This window comes from Oncorhynchus kisutch, linkage group LG8, assembly GCF_002021735.2.
Source record: "Oncorhynchus kisutch isolate 150728-3 linkage group LG8, Okis_V2, whole genome shotgun sequence".
Lineage (NCBI taxonomy): Eukaryota > Metazoa > Chordata > Actinopteri > Salmoniformes > Salmonidae > Oncorhynchus > Oncorhynchus kisutch.
This window is the reverse complement of record NC_034181.2, coordinates 10,325,295-10,348,817: the sequence shown is the minus strand read 5'-3', so window position 1 is coordinate 10,348,817 and position 23,523 is coordinate 10,325,295. Positions and strand designations below refer to the sequence as shown.

Below are 23,523 nucleotides of genomic sequence, written 5' to 3'. Positions count from 1 at the left end.
GAACACCTGAATTGGAACGTCAACTGCAAGCCAGACCTAATCGCCCAACATCAGTGCCCGACCTCACTAATGCTCGTGGCTGAATGGAAGCAAGTCCCCTCAGCAATGTTCCAACATCTAGTGGAAATCCTTCCCAGAAGAGTGGAGGCTGTTATAGCAGCAAAAGGGGGACCAGCTCCATATGAATGCCCATGATTTTGGAATGAGATGTTCGACAAGCAGGTGTCCACATACTTTTCTCCATGCAGTGTAGCACAATGGATGGATTCCACCTATGGGCCCTCCCACTGAGTAGATAACATCATGATGAGGGTGGGGTGGGTGGCTAACAAGCTGAGCCTAACAATCCCTGGATTACTGGCGCTGGCTAATGACTGTTTAGGGACTAATGCCATAACTGATTTATGGGAAAACAGTGTGTGTGTGTCTGTGTGTGTGTCTTTCTACACAGAGTGGTGCAGAGGCTAGCTGGGGGTTAGATTAAACTTGGCCTATTGATACACAGCTGACTGACAGTGTGGCACACACGGTGTCTCCCAGTCTCTCCCGTTCTCCTCCCCCTTTCTCCTCCTACCTCCCCTGTTCTCCTCCCCCTTTCTTCTCCTCTCTCCCCCCCTTTCTCCTCCTCTCTCCCAAGTTCTCCTCCCCCTTTCTCCCAAGTCCTCCTCCCCCTTTCTCCTCCTCTCTCCCCCTTTCTCCTCCTCTCTCCCCCCCTTTCTCCTCCTCTCTCCCCCCCTTTCTCCTCCTCTCTCCCCCCCTTTCTCCTCCTCTCTCCCCCCCTTTCTCCTCCTCTCTCCCCCCCTTTCTCCTCCTCTCCCCCCCCTTTCTCCTCCTCTCTCTCCCTTTCTCCTCCTCTCCCCCCCCCTTTCTCCTCCTCTCTCTCCCAAGTTCTCCTCCTCTCTCCCAAGTTCTCCTCCCCTTTTCTCCTCCTCTCCCCTTTACGTAAGAGGGATCAATTAGTACAGGCCGCTCTGGACCCTGTCTCCCCCCCTCCGTTATTTTCTACTCCCTATACACCGAGTATACAAAACATTAAGAACACCTACTCTTTCCACGACAGACCGACCAGGTGAATCCAGGTGAAACCTATGATCCCCTTATCGATGTCACTTCTTAAATTCAGGCTCTGACCTCCAGCTGCAGGCTCTGACCTCCAGCTGCAGTGCCAGCTGAAGGAACATTGCTTCCCGCCTAGGGCTGGGTGATATAGAGTTAATTAATATGAATGTTTTTGCGCAATATTCCAAATGCCTGTATCTTTATTTTTTATGAGCGTTTATGTCAGCATACTGTCTTTTGGTTTCCTCTCCTTCGCGCTTTCTGTGCTGTGCACCTTCCCATTTACACCAGAGATCTGTATATAATGATGAGATGCTCATGTCTCCGCCCTAACAATGGGGAGTCGTTGTCCCTAAAGCGGGAAGTCAGGAGAAATTTGGGGGAAGAGTGAAACCTCTCGCTTCACCGCTTAATCTCAGTTTACACACACGTGGACACACACCAATTATGTGTTCATAATTCAACTGTTCTGCCTTGTTAGCTAGCAAATATATCGAAAATGGACTAAACTAGAAATATAAAAGATTAGCTGGATACTCACCAGCATGTGGGCTTGTGGGATTGTTTATGAGACCTGTGTTAATTGTCCATAACGCTTGCTTCAACAAGTTATTCATTATTAGTGAACGTGTATAATGCATGGTTCTGGTTTACATTTGTAACAAAAATGTCATTTTCATAGACAGACTTGAAAGCCAAATCAGTAATTACAACAGAAAAGCAGGTTAAACAATTTTGATAAAATAATTACATTATTAGTGGGTCTTATGATTGTGGAAGGCTTATATTTAGCCTAGATATAATATCACAAGCCCTGAATTCATTCGATTATTGCCGACTGTTGAAAATGCTGTTTATTCTACCTTTAAAATTGTACAACAAAAGCTTATTTAGAAAAAAACATTTTTGATGTTATTGTAAATCATGATTTACAATATATGATTTTTATATGATTTTTAGGCCATATCGCCATCCCAAACCCACCTACACCCCCTACCCTGCACCTCAATACTCTATAGTGGCCTCGTCTCTTCTCAATATTCTATAGGGGCCTCCTAGTCTCTTCTCAATACTCTATAGTGGCCTCCTCGTCTCTTCTCAATATTCTATAGCGGCCTCCTCGTCTCTTCTCAATATTCTATAGCGGCCTCCTCGTCTCTTCTCAATATTCTATAGGGGCCTCCTAGTCTCTTCTCAATATTCTATAGCGGCCTCCTCGTCTCTTCTCAATATTCTATAGCGGCCTCCTCGTCTCTTCTCAATATTCTATAGCGGCCTCCTCATCTCTTCTCAATATTCTATAGCGGCCTCCTCGTCTCTTCTCAATATTCTATAGTGGCCTCCTCGTCTCTTCTCAATATTTTATAGTGGCCTCCTCGTCTCATCTCAATATTCTATAGCGGCCTCCTCGTCTCTTCTCAATATTCTATAGCGGCCTCCTCATCTCTTCTCAATATTCTATAGCGGCCTCCTCATCTCTTCTCAATATTCTATAGCGGCCTCCTCGTCTCTTCTCAATATTCTATAGTGGCCTCCTCGTCTCTTCTCAATATTTTATAGTGGCCTCCTCGTCTCATCTCAATATTCTATAGCGGCCTCCTCGTCTCTTCTCAATATTCTATAGTGGCCTCCTCGTCTCTTCTCAATATTCTATAGCGGCCTCCTCGTCTCTTCTCAATATTCTATAGCGGCCTCCTCGTCTCATCTCAATATTCAATAGTGGAATTTGCAGTTTACCTTCAAAATAAATGTGTCATTGACAGTGATGCAAATGGAATACAAATAGTAGAATTATACCATACTTTTATTTTGAAGGCTAACCGCAAAGTCCCCTATTGTGGCTAATCCTTATAGTGGCTAGCTTCACATAGATGGGTCCGACCACCATTAATCAAATAAGAACGGTCTTATAAATTAGGGTTATTTTAGATGACACACATCTTTATAGTTAGCTAACTAACTATAGCTACTGAAACAGATGTTGCTTTGCTATGTTTTTGAGGAAAAACACTGTTTGCATCAATGAGCTAGCTAGCTTTTATTATGACCAGCACCTGTAGGTGCCTGAGACAACTTTACCAGCATCATAGCACACACATATCGATGAATCGTTGTGATATATGAAATACGAGTGATAGTGTAATCAATGTGTAATACCTAGGTAAAAACGTATGAGCGTGTTAAATTATTATGTGACGTGAAGTCATATTCAGGTCCTGATTGGTCAACAAGCTTATTTGAAGTGTGACTTTTTTGACACGCAAAGACCCAAACGGCGTTCCGTAGAAATCCTGGTTGAGAATGAAACGTCTGAACGTCTCAGCAAGTAAGTGAAAGAAATAGGTTTTGATTATGTTTTACCGGTAAATGGGGACATACGTAAATGCCAACAAAATAACTTTTTGGTTAGTGTAGAGTGTGTAACCTGTGTAACCTATTTCACTAGGCAAGTCAGTTAAAAACAAATTCTTATTTACAATGATGGCCTAACCCGGCCGATGCTGGGCCAATTATGCGTCGCCTTATGGGACTCCCGATCACGGCCGGATGTGAAACAACTGGATTCGAACCAGGGACTGCAGTAACGCCTCTTGCACAGATGCAGTGCCTTAGACTGCTGTGGCCATGTGTTAACTATTTAACTGCACTAGAATGCTTAATATTGGTTATCGGTATCGTATTTTTTGGGGCAAAGAAAATATCGATATCGGCCCAAAATATCATATCAATGCAACACTAGTATGAAATGGCCTCCTCGTCTCTTCTCCTCTGCTTCCGGAGAACAATGTGTTGGAGAGAGTGTAGGTGTGAAGGCCTTGAATGAGGCCAGTGGCAGCTTTCACAACAGACCTTCAACAGGATGGTTAGTCTGGCTGTGTGGTTGATTAACGTAGAGCTAACTCCCTCTGGGTTAGTGTTGTGACACAGAAAGCCTCCTTCCGTCAACCCTGGTTAAATAAGTAAATACATTGCCACCCCCTGTCGAGGCAGGGCAGGGAGCTGCCATCTGTTACGGGTAGCAGGACATGGCTGATTTCAACAATGAGAAACACTGAGATGTTAGAGAGTGTTTCTGGGGTCTATTCCAGGCCAGGATGAACAGAGGAAGTCAGGACTTATATAAAAACAAACTAAGAAGGAACATTTCATGTGGGAATTTAAAACCATGTCACAATGGTGACTCATTGAATCAATCACTGGCTGATTCACACAAAGACAGCCAGAAAGACAGAGTGTGTGTGGTGTGTGGCCTACCTGCAGTATGAGTATGAAGTAGTCGACAGCCTTCCCTCTCTGGTAGACAAAGTGTTGAGGACAGCGTTTGTCACTGTCGTTGAACTTAATTTCCTGGATGACGTCTGGGTGTCTCAGAATCCTCAACAGAACCTTGTCCGATATCTGAGACGGGCTGAATAACGTCACCTCTGGAGAGAGAGACAAATTATAATTTGACTGAACTGAAATTATGTTAAAGACAGGGGGTAGAGGCAGACAGACATAGGGTAGAAGCAGACAGAGTAGAGGCAGACAGACAGAGGGTAGAGGCAGACAGACAGAGAGGATAGAGGCAGACAGACAGAGGGTAGAGGCAGACAGACAGAGAGGATAGAGGCAGACAGACAGAGGGTAGAGGCAGACACAGACAGGCATGCTGTAATACTGCAATCTCTGTTGTTTTAGAGAGAGAAGAGGGAACAGCAACGTAATTGTCTGAGCACGCTACAACAGACAAGACTAGTGATGCTGGCAACACAAGTGAATCATTTACGTCACAATATTCAACCATGGTTGTATTGTTTTTGTTACATACATTTCTACTATGAATAAGCAATCACTGAGGTCATTGAATAACATTGGAATTCTTAACAAGTCGCGACACGCTTTTACCAACTGAGCTAGACATATCGTACACTCTGAAAGTATTCAGACCCCTTGAATTTTTCAACATTTTGTTACGTTACAGCCTTATTCTAAAACTGATAAAATATTTTTTCTCTCATCAATCTACACACAATACCCCATAATGACATCACAATACCCCATAATGACATCACAATACCCCATAATGACAATTTTTACAAATTTATGAGGAAAAAAAAGAAGAAAAAAAGACATTTACATAAGTATTCAGACCCTTTACTCAGTACTTTGTTGAAGCATCTCTTGCAGCGATTACAGCCTGGAGTCTTCTTGGGTACGATTCTACAAGCTTGGCACACCTTTATTTTTGGAGTTTGTTCCATTCTTCTCTGCTGATCCTCTCAAGCTCTGTCAGGTTGGATGGGGAGCGTCGCTGCACTGCTATTTTCAGGTCTCTCCAGAGATGTTCGATCGGGTTCGAGTCCGGGCTCTGGCTGGGCCACTAAGGACATTCAGAGACTTGTCCCAAAGCCACTCCTGTGTTGTCTTGGCTGTGTGCTTAGGGTCGTTGTCCTGTTGGAAGGTGAACCTTCTCCCAAGTCTGACATCCTGAGCACTCTGGAGGAGGTTTTCATCAAGGATCTCTCTGTACATTGCTCTATTCATCTTTCCCTCAATCTTGACTAGTCTCCCAGTCTCTGCCGCTGAAAAACATCCCCACAGCATGATGCTGCCACCAACATGCTTCACCGTAGGGATGGTGCCAGGTTTCCTCCAGACGTGAAACATGGCATTCAGATCAATCTTGGTTTCATCAGACCAGAGAATCTCGTTTCTCAAGATCTGAGAGTAGGTGCCTTTTGGCAAACTCCAAGTGGGCTGTCATGTGCCTTTTACTGAGGAGTGGCTTCTGTCTGACTCTACCATAAAGGCCTGATTGGTGGAGTGCTTAAGAGATGGTTTTCCTTCTGGAAGGTTCTCCCATCTCCACAGAGGAACTCTGGAGCTCTATCAGAGTGACCATCGGGTTCTTGGTCACCTCCCTGACCAAGGCCCTTCTCCATCGACTGCTCAGTTTGGCCAGGCGGCCAGCTCTAGGAAGAGTCTTGGTGGTTCCAAACTTCTTCCATTTAACAATGATGGAGGTCACTGTCTTCTTGGGGACCTTCAATGCTGTAGACATGTTTTGTTACCCTTCCCCAGATCTGTGCCTTCGACACAATCCTGTCTCGGAGCTCTACGGACAATTCCTTCGACCTCGTGGTTTGGTTTTTTCTCTGACATGCACTGTCAACTGTGGGACCTTATAAAGACCGGTGTGCAACTTTCCAAATCATGTCCAATCAATTGAATTTACTACAGGTGGACTTCAATCAAGTTGTAAAAACATAAAGGATGATCAATGGAAACAGGATGCACCTGAGCTGAATTTCAAGTCTCATAGCAAAGGGTCTGAATACTTTTACTTTTCTGGTTTCTCTGTTTTTATTTTTAATAAATGTGCAAACATTTCTAAAAACCCTCTCTTTTTCATTAGGGGCTGTTGTGTGTAGATTGATGAGGATTTAAAAATATATAATTTTAGAATAAGGCTGTAACGTAACAAAATGTGGAAAAAGTCAAGGGGATTGAATATTTTCCAAATGCACTGTATTGTGGCATATCAAATCAAATTTATATAGCCCTTCGTACATCAGCTGATATCTCAAAGTGCTGTACAGAAACCCAGCTTAAAACCCCAAACAGCAACCAAACAGCAAGCAATGCAGGTGTAGAAGCATATTGTGGTTGAGTAGTGTGTGACAGTGTGTGGGGGTTGCATTGTGTGGTTTGGAGGTCACACGTTCTAACCTGTTGCCAGGAAACGGTGAGCGGCCAATAGCAGCTGAGGGGAGATCTTGACTTTGGATTCGCTCTCGCTCTGTTTGAAGGCGGAGAAATCTCGTTTGTTCTTATTGGGTGCCACCTTCTTCCTGTTTCTGCTGTTGTCAGCTAGGTGAGAGATAACACAAAAGGACAGAACACAAAAGGACAGGTTACAGATTAGGGCAGAATCTAAACTGCATTTCCTTGGTTCCTCGAATCCCCTCTCCTCTCCTTCTCAAAACCCAGTGGAGGAGAAGGTCAGAGGGGAGGGACATCGGGGGGACACTTATCTCAAAACAGTTTATCCCGAGTGGATTAATATTGTTAATTTGTGTCACACGGTAGATTTTAGAACCACGGGTCAGCCTTGCATTCTTTTGAAAAATGTGATTTCTAAGATTTTATTTGATCTTTTATAAACAATACAAAAACATACACATAGTAAAAAACAACTACATCATACAAAGACCCACTAGCCCCCACCCTAATAACTTTCTGCCTCATGGCCTCAAACTGCACCATTTTGTCTCTCTCTGTCGTCCACGCTCCTTAAAATGTCTAGATAATAAAGCACACGACCCTTCCATTGCGTGGGGAGGATTGGCTGAGTTTCAGTTTTTTTTAGTATAGGTTTTTTGTTGTTTTAAGATAATTGACGAGAAGAGTTTTGTCCAACCCATCGGGTATCTCACTGCACCCTCATGTCTTGAAATATACAGCCAGACGAATGGAAAGCACATTTACATTACATTACCGCTTCACATCCATCTTTCCAACTCCGTCCATAACTTTTGTAACATTCCCAGAAGGCATGAATTATTGAGTCATTAGTAGGGTTTACACTTCAGACGGGAGGTTTTCATCAAGGATCTCTCTGTACTTTGCTCTGTACATCTTTCCCTCAATGCTGACTAGTCTCCCAGTCTCTGCCGCTGAAAAACATCCCCACAGCATGATGCTGCCACCAACATGCTTCACCGGGACTCTTGACGTTGTGCTGTACAATTTGTGAATTGTGTCTTTTGTATAGTAATAAATACTGCATTTAAGAGTACATTTTCGTTAACTGTAATCTCATCCGTTATGTTTCGACACTCTCGTGCCAATATCAGTTATTAAAGTCTTAGTTCCAATAGTTTATATATTTCTCTAAGAGGTTGTCAGCTGGCTCTCTGAAAGGTTCTCTTTTCCTTATCAATCATATGAATATCCTTTTCTGACATAGGTTTCCCCCAAGACTGCTCTAATGTCCAAACGACTTCAAATCAAAGTTTTTTGTGATATAAACTTTTAAAGTTGCATGTACTTGAAAATAACTACATTGGTCCAAAAATGCTTTTTAATTCTGTCATGGAAATAAATGTATTTCCTATTACCAGGTCATTTACAGTTTTTATCCCTTTAGTTTTCCATGTGGACCAATTTATCGGTGAATTCTGAAAAGCGAAACGAGGTTTGTTCCATAATGTTATGTTTTTAGGTAGTGATACTTGTTCTTGTAAAATACGTCAAATTTTCTTCCATGTTTTTAACTATGAAGTTGTTCATGTTCTTTGCTTTATCCTTTGAAAACAGATGATTGTGGGGATGAGCATGCACATCCTCAGCTTTGCATTCTAAGGGTATGTACTAAATATCTATAAAGGCTAATTAATGAGTTATGGGCTTATGTTCTATGAACACACGTTGTAATAAACATGTTATAACCCAATAGACTCACTGTAAAGATCCGACTCGTCCAGGATCTCTGATTTGATGATCTCCTCGATGACGTCTTCCAAGGTAACCAATCCCAGCACCTCGTAGAACGGATCCCCCTCGCCCTCATTATTCACCTTCTGAACGATGGCCAGGTGGGACTTACCTGGTGAGAGAGAGGGAGAGAGACAGGGGAGAGAGCAAGGGGGAGAGAGCGAGAGAGAGGGAGGGGGAGAGAACGGGCGAGAGAGAGGGTGAGGAGAGAGCGGGAGAGAGAGAGAGCGGGAGAGAGAGAGGGGGAGAGAGCGGGCGAGAGAGAGGGGGAGGAAAGAGAGGGGGAGAGAGCGGGCGAGAGAGAGGGGGAGGAAAGAGCAGGAGAGAGAGCGGGAGAGAGAGAGCGAGAGAGAGAGCGGGCGAGAGAGAGGGGGAGGAAAGAGAGGGGGAGGAAGCGGGCGAGAGAGAGGGAGAGGAAAGAGCGGGAGAGAGAGAGGGAGAGAGAGAGAGGGAGAGAGAGAGGGAGGAAAGAGCGGGAGAAAGAGCAGGAGAGAGAGAGGGAGGGGGAGAGAGCGAGAGAGAGAGCGGGAGAGCGGGAGAGAGACAGCGAGAGAGCGGGAGAGAGACAGCGAGAGAGCGGGAGAGCGGGAGAGAGACAGCGAGAGAGAGAGAGAGGTTAATTTATGGGTTCAAATATATTAACAACTCATATCTAATATTGCAAATTTGAGTTGAAGTTCTTGCTCAAGGGCCTGCATGACTGCATTAAAACAACTGCCAAACCTGTCTGTAGCTGGACTTTAGCCACAGACAATCCGTTACTGTACAACACACACAGACACACCCTAACGCAGACACCGGCGAACAAACACACACACACACACACACAGACACACCCTAACGCAGACACCGGCGAACAAACACACACACACACACACACACACACACACACACACAGACACACCCTAACGCAGACAACGGCGAACAAACACACATGCACACACACACAGACACAGACATTCGGGCAATGATACTCTTCACCGTGCCACATTTACCAGTGGAACAGATAGTTACTAGTGCCCCATCAGAACCAGAGAGACTAGTGCATAGTTGGCTAAAACTGGAAACATACTGTACACTATTACTCATGAGACTGCAGGGATGGAGCACTGTACCCATGGCTGCTGTGGACTCAAACACACAAGCACAGTAATGACACACAAACGGCTTGAGGCAGCGGAAAAGTGAATGCGGAGATCGTAGATGTACATTCGGTCAGTCGTATCTAGAGCCATTCACAGGAGCAATTAAGTACCTTGCTCAAGGGCACCGACAGATTCGTCACCTCGTGGGCGGGAGGATTTAAAATCAGCAACCTTTTGATTAGTGGCCCAACGCTCTTAACCACTAGGCTGCCCTCTGAAGACACACAATATCCACTTCTCAATCTGGCCAACCAGTGTTGTTGAGGAAGTGGCACAGGTTTCCGGGAAAGGGCTTCTATTTTTATTCTAACCTGATTGAGAACACCTCGTTCGAGAGAAATAGACTAACAGACAAGCAGAAAAACAACCCTTGAAAACGACTCAATGAAATAAGAAATGGAGTCAAAGGGTATTATTTGATTCAGAGGGGGTGTAAAAGAAGAACACAACAAGTGAAATCAGGAACTGGTGCAATGAGAAAGAGAACATAAAACAGGAACTTGAGGAGGACAGTGACCGTGAAGGCACAGACATTTCTGTCACTTATTCTGCTAAAGAGGAAATGAACCTGTACATAGCTGTGTCATAAGACTTAACACTAAATAAATAAATAATTCAAATTGTTTTGGTCACATACACATGGTTAGCAGTTGTTAATGCGAGTGTTGCGAAATGCTTGTGCTTCTAGTTCCGACCGTGCAGTAATATATAACAAGTAATCTAACAATTTCACAACAACTACCTTATACACACAAGTGTAAAGGAATGAATAAGAATATGTACATAAAAATATATGAATGAGTGATGGCCGAACGGCATAGGCAAGATGCAGTAGATGGTATAGAGTACAGTATATACATGTGAGATGAGTAATGTATGGTATGTAAACATTATATAAAGTGGCATTGTTTAGAGTGTCTAGTGATACATTTATTACATCCAATTTTGTATTATTAAAGTGGCTGGAGTTGAGTCAGTATGTTGGCAGCAGCCACTCAATGTTAGTGATGGCTGTTTAACAGTCTGATGGCCTTGAGATAGAAGCTGTTTTTGAGTCTCTTGGTCCCTGCTTTGATGCACCTGTACTGACCTCGCCTTCTGGATGATAGCGGGGTGAACAGGCAGTGGCTCGGGTGGTTGTTGTCCTTGAGGTGTCCGTGACCTGGAGGGTGTCCTGGAGGGCAGGTAGTTTGCTCCTGGTGATGTGTTGTGCAGACCTCACTACCCTCTGGAGAGCCTTACGGTTGTGGGCGGAGCAGTTGCCGTACCAGGCGGTCATACAGCCCGACAGGATGCTCTCGATTGTGCATCTGTAAAAGTTTGTGAGTGTTTTTGGCGACAAGCCTAATTTCTTCAGCCTCCTGAGGTTGAAGAGGCACTGCTGCGCCTTCTTCACAACGCTTTCTGTGTGGGTGGACCAATTCAGTTTGTCTGTGATGTGTACGCCGAGGAACTTAAAACTCTCCACCTTCTCCACTACTGTCCCGCCGATGTGGATAGGGGGGGGGGGTGCTCCCTCTGTTTCCTGAAGTCCACGATCATCTCCTTAGTTTTGTTGACATTGAGTGTGAGGTTATTTTCCTGACACCACACTCCGAGGGCCCTCACCTCCTCCCTGTAGGCCGTCTCGTCGTTGTTGGTATTCAAGCCTACCACTGTAGTGTCGTCTGCAAACTTGATGATTGAGTTGGAGGCGTGCATGGCCATGCAGTCGTGGGTGAACAGGGAGTACAGGAGAGGGCTGAGAACGCAGCCTTGTGGGCACCCAGTGTTGAGGATCAGTGAGGTGGAGATGTTGTTTCCTACCCTCACCACCTGGGGGCGGCCCATCAGGAAGTCCAGGACCCAGTTGCACAGGGTGGGGTCGAGACCCAGGGTCTCGAGCTTAATGAGGAGTTTGGAGGGTACTATGGTGTTAAATGCTGAGATGTAGTTGATGAACAGCATTCTTACATAGGTATTCCTCTTGTCCAGATGGGTTAGGGCAGTGTGTAGTGTGATTGCGATTGCGTCGTCTGTGGACCTATTGGGGCGGTAAGCAAATGGAAGTGGGTCTAAGGTGTCAGGTAGGGTGGAGGTGATATGATCTTTGACTAGTCTCTCAAAGCACTTTATGATGACGGAAGTGAGTGCTATGGGGCGATAGTCATTTAACTCAGTTACCTTCGCTTTCTTGGGAACAGGAACAGTGGTGGCCCTCTTGAAGCATGTGGGAACAGCAGACTGGGATAAGGATTGATTGAATATGTCCGTAAACACACCAGCCAGCTGGTCTGCGTATGCTCTGAGGATGCGTCTGGGGATGCCGTCTGGGCCTGCAGCCTTGCGAGGGTTAACACGTTTAAATGTTTTACTCACGTTGGCTGCAGTGAAGGAGAGCCTGCAGGTTTTGGTAGCGGGCCGTGTCAGTGGCACTGTATTGTCCTCAAAGCGAGCAAAGGAGTTGTTTAGTCTGTCTGGGAGGAAGGCATCGTGATCTGCGACGGGGCTGGTTTTTCTTTTGTAGTCCGTGATTGACTGTAGACCCTGCCACATACCCCTCGTGTCTGAACTGTTGAATTGCGACTCTACTTTGTCTCTATTCTGACGCTTAGCTTGTTTGATTGCCTTGAGGAGGGAATAGCTACACTGTTTGTATTCGGTCATGTTTCCGGTCGCCTTGCCCTGATTAAAATCAGTGGTTCGCGCTTTCTGTTTTGCACGAATGCTGCCATCAATCCACAGTTTCTGGTTGGGGAAGGTTTTAATAATCGCTGTGGGTACAACATACATAACTGTCATACCAGTGACACATCAGATAAAAATCAATAATGACAACTGATGTCAGTTTATGGAGAATAGTCTTAAAAACAGTCATGACAAACTGTTATCTGGCTGAGCTAACAGGCCAACAGTAGGACAGCTGGCCAACAGTAGGACAGCTGGCCAACAGTAGGACAGCTGGCCAACAGTAGGACAGCTGGCCAACAGTAGGACAGCTGGCCAACAGTAGGACAGCTGGCCAACAGTAGGACAGCTGGCCAACAGTAGGACAGCTGGCCAACAGTAGGACAGCTGGCCAACAGTAGGACAGCTGGCCAACAGTAGGACAACTGGTCAACAGTAGGACAGCTGGCTAACAGTAGGACAGCAGTTATTGGTTGAGCTACAGTAAACAGTTTGTGCCGTGACTGACAAGTCAGAACTGACATCACCTGACATGACTGTTTGATATAGGCTAGCCTATAGTTATGGAATTATCATAACGTATGCCCATATTCCAAAAACGTATATTTAAAAATGTGGGGCACAATAGTCAGCCAGTCAGCCAGTCACAAGTGACTGGTGAGGAGTTGGGAGGATGTTGAGATGTCTCAGGAAGTTGAGAGGGATTATGATACAAGTGGCAAACCAGGAGGGCCTAAAATTAACACCTGCGGGCTAAATGTCTATTTCACCAGACACGTTGGCGGTGGTCAGGGCTTCACAGTGTGAGCATTTCACTCACATTTGTGAATAAAAATAGTATGATAACATTTACAGTAAAATAAATGCTGCAGTAGCTGGTTTCAAAGTATTTCTGCCGTTTTGTTTCACAGTAAATTAACAGCTGGTAAATTAACTATGAATCCTATATAGCCTATTCCACCTCGTGCTGCAGCACTGCCTGGCTGGGAGCTGTGCGCACGTGAAGAGCTGAGTTAAAGATTCATTTTCAGAAGCGCTGCTTACAGGCATAAAAGTTGGTCTAATTCACTTGAAACTAAAGTCAACTGAAGTGAGACTTTGTCCTTGTGTTTCTTGGCTATTTACCTTGTGTTGTTCACAAGCTAGTTCGTTTTTCACAGTTTGAGTTTTAACTGCTAGGGAAGAGAAGACAACGCTGCTTCTTGTCAGACTTTATCCCACAGGCACAAACACGTCTGAGTCGCGTTACCAAGGTAACCGCCAACCCTTTAAAGGGCAGGGGAACATTTGATCTATTCGGTGATATTTTGGTTAAAAGACTCAGGTCACAAAAAAATGAAATTAAGTTAAACAATATACCACATTACTTCTTACTGGGAATACATGTATTGTTTAAGAAACATTTCAAAACATTTTTTTGTGTTTTGTTGGTGTAATTTTAGCTGGTAAAAAAATCTGAGTGGCTGGTAGATTTTTAAATCTATCTGCCACGGTGACTGGAGGACCAAAATTTACATTTTAGGCCCTGCGAAACCAGGGCAGTATTTCCCACACAACATCTAATACACATTATCATCATTACCTCATCATCCATCTTGAAACTTCTCTCAAATAGATAATGACTGTTTACCAGTGTCATCACTGACAAAGGACCTGGGAGTACATGACTTAGCATGGAAAAAAACACAAACAAACACAGAATACAAAGACACGCACTTCCTCCATCTCTCACAAAACCACACACACAAACACACTAGTGCACATGCACAAATGCACGCTCACCCACACATTTCTGTAGTCATCTGCTTGGGAGGCTTGGGTCAGTATGAACGTTAGGCTACTCCTGTAGTGTTATGTTGATAGGAGACTTGCCTGCCTACGCCCCATCTAGGTTGGGGGTCAGTTCAACTGTTCCAACCTGCTTTTCCAGCGCCAGCAGCCTACCGACAGGTCCTGGTCACAACCTAGTTGTCTGACTCTGAAATCCTCTTAAAGACTTCATTACAGTTCTGGAAGAATATCTAGGGTAGGCCTAGCTACAATTCTGTTCCTTCTGTTCTACTTGAAGCAGACTAAAATCACAACTGAGGAAGTGCAAGAGACGACAAAGAATTTTTCTGCGGCTTCTCGACTCCCCGAATGATATCATTACATTACCAATCTAAAGTGTTGACACTCACACACACTGAGGATGTGAGTGGATTGGGACTGCTCTGTCAGCACTCCTCTGGGGACAAGACAGGAAGTGATATAAAGACAGAGAGACCGAGAGAGACAGAGAGTCAGACAGAGTCTATTGTTTGCTGATGATCTGGTGCTTTTGTCCCCAATCAAGGAGGGCCTACAGCAGCACCTACATCTTCTGCACAGATTCTGTCAGACCTGGGCCCTGACAATAAATCTCAGCAAGACCAAAATAATAAGGTCCAGTTGCCAGGACCACAAATTCCATCTAGACACCGTTGCCCTAGAGCAAACAAAAAACGATACATACTTCGGCCTAAACATCAGCGCCACAGGTAACTTCCACAAAGCTGTGAACGATCTGAGAGACAAAGCAAGAAGGGCATTCTATACCATCAAAAGGAACATAAATTTCGACATACCAATTAGGATGTGGCAAAAAATACTTGAATCAGTTATAGAACACATTGCCCTTTATGGTTGTGAGGTCTGGGATCCGCTCACCAACCAAGAATTCACAAAATGGGACAAACACCAAATTGAGACGCTGCATGCAGAATTCAGCTAAAATATTCTCAGTGTTCAACGTAAAACACCAAATAATGCATGCAGAGCAGAATTAGGCCGACACCCTCTAATTATCAAAAAGCAGAAAGAGCCTGTAAATTCTACAATCACCTAAAAGGAAACGAGTCCCAAACCTCCCATAACAAAGCCATCAGTCTCTCTACAGAGAGATGAACCTGGAGAAGAGTCCCCTAAGCAAGCCGGTGCTGGGGCTCTGTTCACAAACACAAACAGACCTCACAGAGCACCAGGACAGCAACAAAATTAGACCCAACCAAATCATGAGAAAACAAAAAGATAATTACTTGACTTAATGGAAAGAATTAACAAAAAAACTGAGCAAACTAAGAATGGTATTTGGCCCTAAACAAGAGAGTACACAGCGGCAGAATACCTGACCACTGTGACTGACCCAAACTTAAGGAAAGCTTTGACTATGTAGACTCAATGAGCATAGCCTTCCTATTGAGAGAGGCCTCCGTAGGCAAACCAGGCTCTCAAGAGAAGACAGGCTATGTGCTCACTGCCCACAAAATGAGGTGGAAACTGAGCTGCACTTCCTAACCTCCTGCCCAATGTATGACCATATTAGAGACACATATTTCCCTCAGACTACACAGACCCACAAAGAACTTGATAACAAATCCAATTTTGATTAACTCCCATATCTACTGGGTGAAATTCCACAGTGTGCCATCACAGCAGCAAGATGTGTGACCTGTTGCCTCAAGAAAAGGTCAACCAGTGAAGAACAAACACCATTGGAAATACAACCCATATTTACATTTATTTATTTTCCCTTTTGTACTTTAACCATTTGTACATCATTACAACATTGTATATAGACATATGACATTTGAAATGTCTTTATTCTTTTTATTGTTTATTTCACTTTTGTTTATCATCCATTTCACTTGGTTTGGCAACGTTAACATCTGTTACCCATGACAATAAAGCCCATAGTGAGTGAGTGAGTGAGTGAGTGAGTGAGTGAGTGAGTGAGTGAGTGAGTGAGTGATTTAAAAATACCTTTATTGGCCCAATAGTTAAAAGCTTGACATTGACCTTTTTTTGCCACTTGTCCTTTTGGACTGTTTTTTGTTTTAATTTGCAAGATGCAAGGAACCAATTTACAAAATAAAATGCTTGACCATCTTTTTCACCAAAGAGATTCAGACTAAAATGTAGGCTACACTCTACCTGTTCAAGTTTGTCTCGAAATACAACACTGCCCCTTTAAGGCTCCCCTGTAGGATGGTTGGCCACCCAACACTGCCCCTTTAAGGCTCCCCTGTAGGATGGTTGGCCACCCAACACTGCCCCTTTAAGGCTCCCCTGTAGGATGGTTGGCCACCCAACACTGCCCCTTTAAGGCTCCCCTGTAGGATGGTTGGCCACCCAACACTGCCCCTTTAAGGCTCCCCTGTAGGATGGTTGGCCACCCAACACTGCCCCTTTAAGGCTCCCCTGTAGGATGGTTGGCCACCCAACACTACAATTACAAACAAATACTTTTTATGTCTTTGTAAAATAATTCCCTCCAGAGCCCAAAATTAAGGGCATCCCATCATCCCTGGGACGCAAAAAAATGAGTGCGTTTCAAAACAGACTCCGGGACGGCAGATCTGAAATTCATACAACCACTACAAACATCACAAATTAAATAAGTAAAGCAATGAGGCTGATGCAACAGATGAGCTTAAAATGTCATTAACATTTGATTTCTTCATATAAGTTCAACAATGTGCCTGTAGGCTACTGCGAATGTTCCTAAATGAAATTAGCATGAAAACACTGTTCTGAAAAGCGCACCACATGCAGGAGTGGTTTCATGTTAGAGATGAAAATACCTTAGAAATGAAGTAAGGGGAGATCTAAAGATGCAGTAACTAGGGCTGCAGTAACTAGGGCTGCAGTAACTAGGGCTGCAGTAACTAGGGCTGCAGTAACTAGGGCTGCAGTAACTAGGGCGGCAGTAACTAGGGCGGCAGTAACTAGGGCTGCAGTAACTAGGGCGGCAGTAACTAGGGCTGCAGTAACTAGGGCTGCAGTAACTAGGGTTACTATAATGACCAGAATTAGGCCTTTGCCTGCTGGACAATAAAAGAACGTTGATTTGAAAACCAATAGAACATGAGAAAAATGCTGGTTTCAATGTCATATTAACTCTTTATGAAATAATTACCTCAACATTTATATGGCTGTGTTTTGGCTAGGCTATTTTGAAACAAGGGAAGACATGCTTCATAAAATGTCATAAAACATATAGGTTTTGAAACAATTATGTTTATGGGTAGGCCTAAATAGTTTTAAAAAAATGCTGACCGCCTCCGCTTAGATTCAAGGTGGGTGATATGCAGACTATTGTCACACACAAAAGTGGGTCTACAACATAATCTAAATATTCTACATCAGTTCTGTCAGACATGGTCCCTGACAGTAAACTTCAAGAAGATAAAGAACATTATTTTCCAAAAACAGATCAAAATCCCAAGACTTAAAACACAATTTCCCAGTTAGGAACAAGACATAACACACTCAAATCTATTTATATCTGGGCTTAAAATAAGTTGCACCGGTAATTTATGTTTGGCTGTCAATGAACTAAAAGAGAAAGCAAGAAGGGTTTTTTGCGCTATAAAAATTAACATTCCAAATAGAACCTGCCTCAAAATCTTCCAATCTATAATTGAACCAATTAATTGCCCTATATGGAAGTGAAGTGTGGAGTCCGCAAACGAATAATATATATATTTTTAAATGGGACAAACATCCAACTGAAATCCTGCATGCAGAATTCTACAAAAGCAAGTGTTCCCTTTATTTATTTTTTGCAGTCTATATAGGCCAATAACCATGACAAATATATAGGTTATATGACAAATATATAGGCCAATAACCATGACTAATATATAGGTTATATGACTAATATATAGGCCAATAACCATGACTAATATATAGGTTATATGACTAATATATAGGCCAATAACCATGACTAATACACTGCTCAAAAAAATAAAGGGAACACTTAAACAACACAATGTAACTTCAAGTCAATCACACTTCTGTGAAATCAAACTGTCCACTTAGGAAGCAACACTGATTGACATTAAATTTCACATGCTGTCGTGCAAATGGAATAGACAACAGGTGGAAATTATAGCAATTAGCAAGACACCCCCAATAAAGGAGTGGTTCTGCAGGTGGTGACCACAGACCACTTCTCAGTTCCTATGCTTCCTGGCTGATGTTTTGGTCACTTTTGAATGCTGCCGGTGCTTTCACTCTAGTGGTAGCATGAGACGGAGTCTACAACCCACACAAGTGGCTCAGGTAGTGCAGCTCATCCAGGATGGCACATCAATGTGAGCTGTGGCAAGAAGGTTGGCTGTGTCTGTCAGCGTAGTGTCCAGAGCATGGAGGCACTACCAGGAGACAGGCCAGTACATCAGAAGACGTGGAGGAGGCCGTAGGAGGGCAACAACCCAGCAGCAGGACCGCTACCTCCGCCTTTGTGCAAGGAGGAGGTAGGAGGAGCACTGCCAGAGCCCTGCAAAATGACCTCCAGCAGGCCACAAATGTGCATGTGTCTGCTCAAATGGTCAGAAACAGACTCCATGAGGGTGGTATGAGGGCCCGACGTCCACAGGTGGGGGTTGTGCTTACAGCCCAACAACATGCAGGACGTTTGGCATTTGCCAGAGAACACCAAGATTGGCAAATTCGCCACTGGCGCCCTGTGCTCTTCACAGGTGAAAGCAGGTTCACACTGAGCACATGTGACAGACGTGACAGAGTCTGGAGACGCCGTGGAGACGTTCTGCTGCCTGCAACATCCTCCAGCATGACCGGTTTGGCGGTGGGTCAGTCATGGTGTGGGGTGGCATTTCTTTGGGGGGCCGCACAGCCCTCCATGTGCTCGCCAGCGGTAGCCTGACTGCCATTACGTACCGAGATGAGATCCTCAGACCCCTTGTGAGACCATATGCTGGTGCGGTTGGCCCTGGGTTCCTCCTAATGCAAGACAATGCTAGACCTCATGTGGCTGGAGTGTGTCAGCAGTTCCTGCAAGAGGAAGGCATTGATGCTATGGACTGGCCCGCCCGTTCCCCAGACCTGAATCCAATTGAGCACATCTGGGACACCATGTCTCGCTCCATCCACCAACGCCACGTTTCACCACAGACTGTCCAGGAGTTGGCGGATGCTTTAGTCCAGGTCTGGGAGGAGATCCCTCAGGAGACCATCCGCCACCTCATCAGGAGCATGCCCAGGCGTTGTAGGGAGGTCATACAAGCACGTGGAGGCCACACACACTACTGAGCCTCATTTTGACTTGTTTTAAGGACATTACATCAACGTTGGATCAGCCTGTAGTGTGGTTTTCCACTTTAATTTTGTGTGACTCCAAATCCAGACCTCTGTGGGTTGATACAAAAATGATCAATGGAAATCAAATGTGTGATTTTGTTGTCAGCACATTCAACTATGTAAAGAAAAAAGTATTTAATTCATTCATTTCTAGGATGTGTTATTTTAGTGTTCCCTTTATTTTTTTGAGCAGTGTATATTAGGTTATATGACTAATATATAGGCCAATAACCATGACAAATATATACAAACTAGCCATCAAATTCTAGAACCACCTAAAAACAAGCCATACCCAGTCCTCCCTGTACAAAACCCTGTAATGCCAAGAGATGAGCATAGAGAAAAGACAAGAAAAGTCCCCTCGTCCAACTGGTCCTGATTCTAAGTTCACAAACCACTACCAACCCAACAAAGCCTCAGGACAACACTCTTACAATGTGGCTCTACCAAATTAAAATACAATTATATAAGCTACTGCGGAAACATGACAAAATCTCAAAGTAAACTGAAATGCTATTTGGCCCTAAACAGACAATACACAGTAGCAGACTATTTGACCACTGTGAACGATAGAAAATGGAGGAAAAAATTGACAAACGTACAGACAGCGGTCTCCCCTAGGGCACTCCGCCATAGCCGGTCTTCTCTTGAGAGCCAGGTCTGCCTATGTGCACATGCCCACAAAATGAGGTAGAATCTGAGCTGCACTTCGTAACCTCCTGCCAAATGTACAACCATATAAGAAACACATATTTCCCTCAGATTACAAGGAAGGACACAAAAAGAATTTGAAAACAAATGCAATGTTGACAAGCTCCCATATCTGAAATACCGCAGTGTGCAATCAATTGCAGCAAAATGTGTGACCTGTTGCAATAAGAAAAGGGTCCCACTGGAGAATAAACACCACAGTAAATAGAACCAAGGCTGTTATCTGTTGATTTATTTTCCCTTCACATTTATACTTAAAAGAGGAGCCAGCCGGCTGAGAGAGAGGGCCCTAGAGGAGCCAGCCGGCTGAGAGAGAGGGCCCTAGAGGAGCCAGCCGGCTGAGAGAGAGGGCCCTAGAGGAGCCAGCCGGCTGAGAGAGAGGGCCCTAGAGGAGCCAGCCGGCTGAGAGAGAGGGCCCTAGAGGAGCCAGCCGGCTGAGAGAGAGGGCCCTAGCGGAGCCAGCCGACAGAGAGAGGGCCCTAGCGGAGCCAGCCGGCTGAGAGAGAGGGCCCTAGAGGAGCCAGCCGGCTGAGAGAGAGGGCCCTAGATGAGCCAGCCGGCTGAGAGAGAGGGCCCTAGCGGAGCCAGCCGGCTGAGAGAGAGGGCCCTAGAGGAGCCAGCCGGCTGAGAGAGAGGGCCCTAGAGGAGCCAGCCGGCTGAGAGAGAGGGCCCTAGAGGAGCCAGCCGGCTGAGAGAGAGGGCCCTAGAGGAGCCAGCCGGCTGAGAGAGAGGGCCCTAGAGGAGCCAGCCGGCTGAGAGAGAGGGCCCTAGAGGAGCCAGCCGGCTGAGAGAGAGGGCCCTAGAGGAGCCAGCCGGCTGAGAGAGAGGGCCCTAGAGGAGCCAGCCGGCTGAGAGAGAGGGCCCTAGAGGAGCCAGCCGACTGAGAGAGAGGGCCCTAGAGGAGCCAGCCGGCTGAGAGAGAGGGCCCTAGAGGAGCCAGCCGGCTGAGAGAGAGGGCCCTAGAGGAGCCAGCCGGCTGAGAGAGAGGGCCCTAGAGGAGCCAGCCGGCTGAGAGAGAGGGCCCTAGAGGAGCCAGCTGGCTGAGAGAGAGGGCCCTAGTGGAGCCAGCGAGTTGTAGGGAGCGGCTCACATTTGTCTGTGAGATATTTTATCTTCCTTTATAGGCTATTTTACATTGTATTTAGAGTGTATAGACCAAATTAAAACCATATGCATTTCCCATCAGAGAGATTTTCCATCAAATTGACTTGTTGCAGATAAAATGGTGTGTGTGATGAGGTAGAGCACATCAAATAACCTTTGTGGTTAAATTCCCACATACCCAATACAAAAATACAAGTTAAATGGGTTTCCATCACATTTTCATCTCTACTGATGGTTTTCTCACGAAAAAATGTTTTGTTAAATAGAGTGTGCCCACTGTGGTAAATAGTTAAATAGAGAGTGTGCCCACTGTGGGAAATAGTTCAATAGAGAGTGTGCCCACTGTGGGAAATAGTTAAATAGAGAGTGTGCCCACTGTGGGAAATAGTTAAATAGAGAGTGTGCCCACTGTGGTAAATAGTTAAATAGAGAGTGTGCCCACTGTGGGAAATAGTTAAATAGAGAGTGTGCCCACTGTGGTAAATAGTTAAATAGAGAGTGTGCCCACTGTGGTAAATAGTTAAATAGAGAGTGTGCCCACTGTGGGAAATAGTTAAATAGAGAGTGTGCCCACTGTGGGAAATAGTTAAATAGAGAGTGTGCCCACTGTGGTAAATAGTTAAATAGAGAGTGTGCCCACTGTGGTAAATAGTTAAATAGAGTGTGTGCCCACTGTGGTAAATAGTTAAATAGAGAGTGTGCCCACTGTAGTAAATAGTTAAATAGAGAGTGTGCCCACTGTGGTAAATAGTTAAATAGAGAGTGTGCCCACTGTGGTAAATAGTTAAATAGAGAGTGTGCCCACTGTGGTAAATAGTTAAATAGAGAGTGTGCCCACTGTGGTAAATAGTTAAATAGAGAGTGTGCCCACTGTGGTAAATAGTTAAATAGAGAGTGTGCCCACTGTGGTAAATAGTTAAATAGAGAGTGTGCCCACTGTGGTATTGGCACGTGTCCTCTAGCTAACAGCTCGTAGCTACAGTTCAGGTAGGCCTATAGTCTACATGATGAGATTATTACGGACAAAATAATGAGATCATTTTGATTTGTCAAACTGCAGCCAAGCAAACATGGATGATCATGTCACCAGAATGAGACTCTGGATATTTATTGGAAAGGAGCATCAAGCTCATCGCCGTGCACTTTCACCTCCCTGAGAAGTTCATCATCAATGATTTCATCTGCAGTCTAATAAACTGAATGGTTTCCTGAGTTGTAGTTGGAGGAGTACACAGTACTTCAACATGATGGTGATTATATCAATATTTACGCATAAGAGAGTTCAGACATTTCCCGCATAATTAATTTAAACAACTAAAAAGATCCAACCTTGTCTAGCCGATCTCGTTTTATCAACATTTGGAAAGTTTAACAACAAATGTTGTGTTTCCATCAGGCCTGTCGTGACGTGTTTCCATCAGGCCTGTCGTGACGTGTTTCCATCAGGCCTGTCGTGACGTGTTTCCATCAGGCCTGTCGTGACGTGTTTCCATCAGGCCTGTCGTGACGTGTTTCCATCAGGCCTGTCGTGACGTGTTTCCATCAGGCCTGTCGTGACGTGTTTCCATCAGGCCTGTCGTGACGTGTTTCCATCAGGCCTGTCGTGACGTGTTTCCATCAGGCCTGTCGTGACGTGTTTCCATCAGGCCTGTCGTGACGTGTTTCCATCAGGCCTGTCGTGACGTGTTTCCATCAGGCCTGTCGTGACGTGTTTCCATCAGGCCTGTCGTGACGTGTTTCCATCAGGCCTGTCGTGACGTGTTTCCATCAGGCCTGTCGTGACGTGTTTCCATCAGGCCTGTCGTGACGTGTTTCCATCAGGCCTGTCGTGACGTGTTTCCATCAGGCCTGTCGTGACGTGTTTCCATCAGGCCTGTCGTGACGTGTTTCCATCAGGCCTGTCGTGACGTGTTTCCATCAGGCCTGTCGTGACGTGTTTCCATCAGGCCTGTCGTGACGTGTTTCCATCAGGCCTGTCGTGACGTGTTTCCATCAGGCCTGTCGTGACGTGTTTCCATCAGGCCTGTCGTGACGTGTTTCCATCAGGCCTGTCGTGACGTGTTATATTTGCCATGTACTTTACTGTGTTTCCATCAGGCCTGTCGTGACATGTTTTATTTGCCACGTACTTTACTGTGTTTCCATCAGGCCTGTCGTGACGTGTTTCCATCAGGCCTGTCGTGACATGTTTTATTTGCCATGTACTTTACTCGCATACAAAAGGTTGGATGGAAAC

At 45.0% G+C, this 23,523-nt stretch overlaps 1 protein-coding gene across 2 annotated transcripts in view; it reads right to left on the bottom strand.

Annotated features, from left to right (window-relative positions):
• The window catches only part of LOC109896203 (metal transporter CNNM4), a 70,276-nt gene that overhangs the window by 25,024 nt on the left and 21,729 nt on the right, over positions 1 to 23,523 (bottom strand). For both annotated transcript variants that reach the window (XM_020490501.2, XM_031829665.1), the window contains exons 2-4: positions 8,507 to 8,650; positions 6,772 to 6,912; positions 4,315 to 4,484 (exon numbers count right to left, since the gene is read on the bottom strand). In XM_020490501.2, the coding sequence (XP_020346090.2) occupies positions 4,315 to 4,484; positions 6,772 to 6,912; positions 8,507 to 8,650 (455 nt within the window). The remainder of the gene's footprint in view (positions 1 to 4,314; positions 4,485 to 6,771; positions 6,913 to 8,506; positions 8,651 to 23,523) is intronic.